The 1,155-nt window shown below is 37.8% G+C and overlaps 1 protein-coding gene across 1 annotated transcript; it reads left to right on the top strand.

Moving 5' to 3' along the window:
* The first annotated feature begins 246 nt into the window (after positions 1–246).
* Positions 247–675, top strand: LOC138887046 (uncharacterized mitochondrial protein AtMg00240-like). Its single transcript, XM_070168758.1, has one exon. The coding sequence runs from the start codon at positions 247–249 to the stop codon at positions 673–675; it is 429 nt and encodes a 142-aa protein (XP_070024859.1).
* The last annotated feature ends 480 nt before the right edge of the window (positions 676–1,155 follow it).

A 1,155-nucleotide genomic window follows, 5' to 3' on the forward strand; every position in this document is an offset into this window, starting at 1 on the left:
TATAACTATTATTTATTCTACAAGAAGACTGGCAATTGTATAGTTTTTGTGGGGGTTTATGTAGATGTTGTTTTTCTCACAGGAATGTTCTTGATGAGATTCAGATGCTTAAAACCTTTTTGCATGAGCAATTCAAAATCAAAGACTTAGGGAGACTACACTATTTCTTGGGACTTGAAGTGATCTATAGAAATGATGGGATTTTTATTTCTCAAAGAAAATTTGTTCTTGATCTCCTCGAAGAGTATGACTGTTTTCAATACACTAGTCTCTCCTCTCCTCTTTGATCCTTTAATTAAATTGAAAGCTAGGGAAGGAGTGTCCCCGTCTGATCCTAACTTTTACAGAAAGTTGGTTGGGAAGTTAAACTTTCTAACCAACACTAGATTGGACATAGCTCATGGAGTAAAACACTTGAGTCAACACATGCAAGATCCTAGAGAGCCTCATCTTCAAGCAGCTTATCACATACTCAGATATTTGATTAGAGATCCCACCTTAGGAATCTTTATGTCCAATGACACTGACTTCTCAATTAGTGCTTATTGTGACTCTGATTGGGTTGCTTGCCTTGATCCTAGGAAGTCAGTTTCAAGCTACAACTACATTGTTCTATTGGGCAATAGTCCCATTAGATGGAAATCTAAGAAGCAAGAGACTATTTCCTTTCTTTAACAGAGGCAGAATATAAGTCTATCGGGAAGGTAGTTGGTGAATTTGTCTAGTTGCATAGAGTGCTTACAGAGTTGACTATTCCCTCTACCTTTCCCATTCCAGTATTTTGTGACAACCAGTCTTCTCTCCGTATAACTATAAATCCTATGTTCCATGAGCGGACTAAGAATATTGAAGTTGATTGTCATTTTGTAAGAACTAAGCTACAAGAAGGCCTTATTTCACTCCATCATGTTGGGGCTGGTGATCAACTAGCTGATATCTTCACCATATCCCAGGAGGGGGTATTGAGAATATATGTATATGTAATTATTTAGTTAGTTGGCATTGAGAATGTGATGACCCGGCCAGTCATCTCATGAGTTACCGCTCCATTTTCCCCATTTCTATTTCTTTATGCTTTGTTTATCCGTGTTATATCGTATCAGGTTGGTTGGATCGAGTTCGGAAAGGATTTGGTAAGGTTTGAGACACTTAGTC

The sequence above is a fragment of the Nicotiana sylvestris genome, chromosome 3 (assembly GCF_000393655.2).
Source record: "Nicotiana sylvestris chromosome 3, ASM39365v2, whole genome shotgun sequence".
Taxonomy (NCBI): Eukaryota; Viridiplantae; Streptophyta; class Magnoliopsida; order Solanales; family Solanaceae; genus Nicotiana; species Nicotiana sylvestris.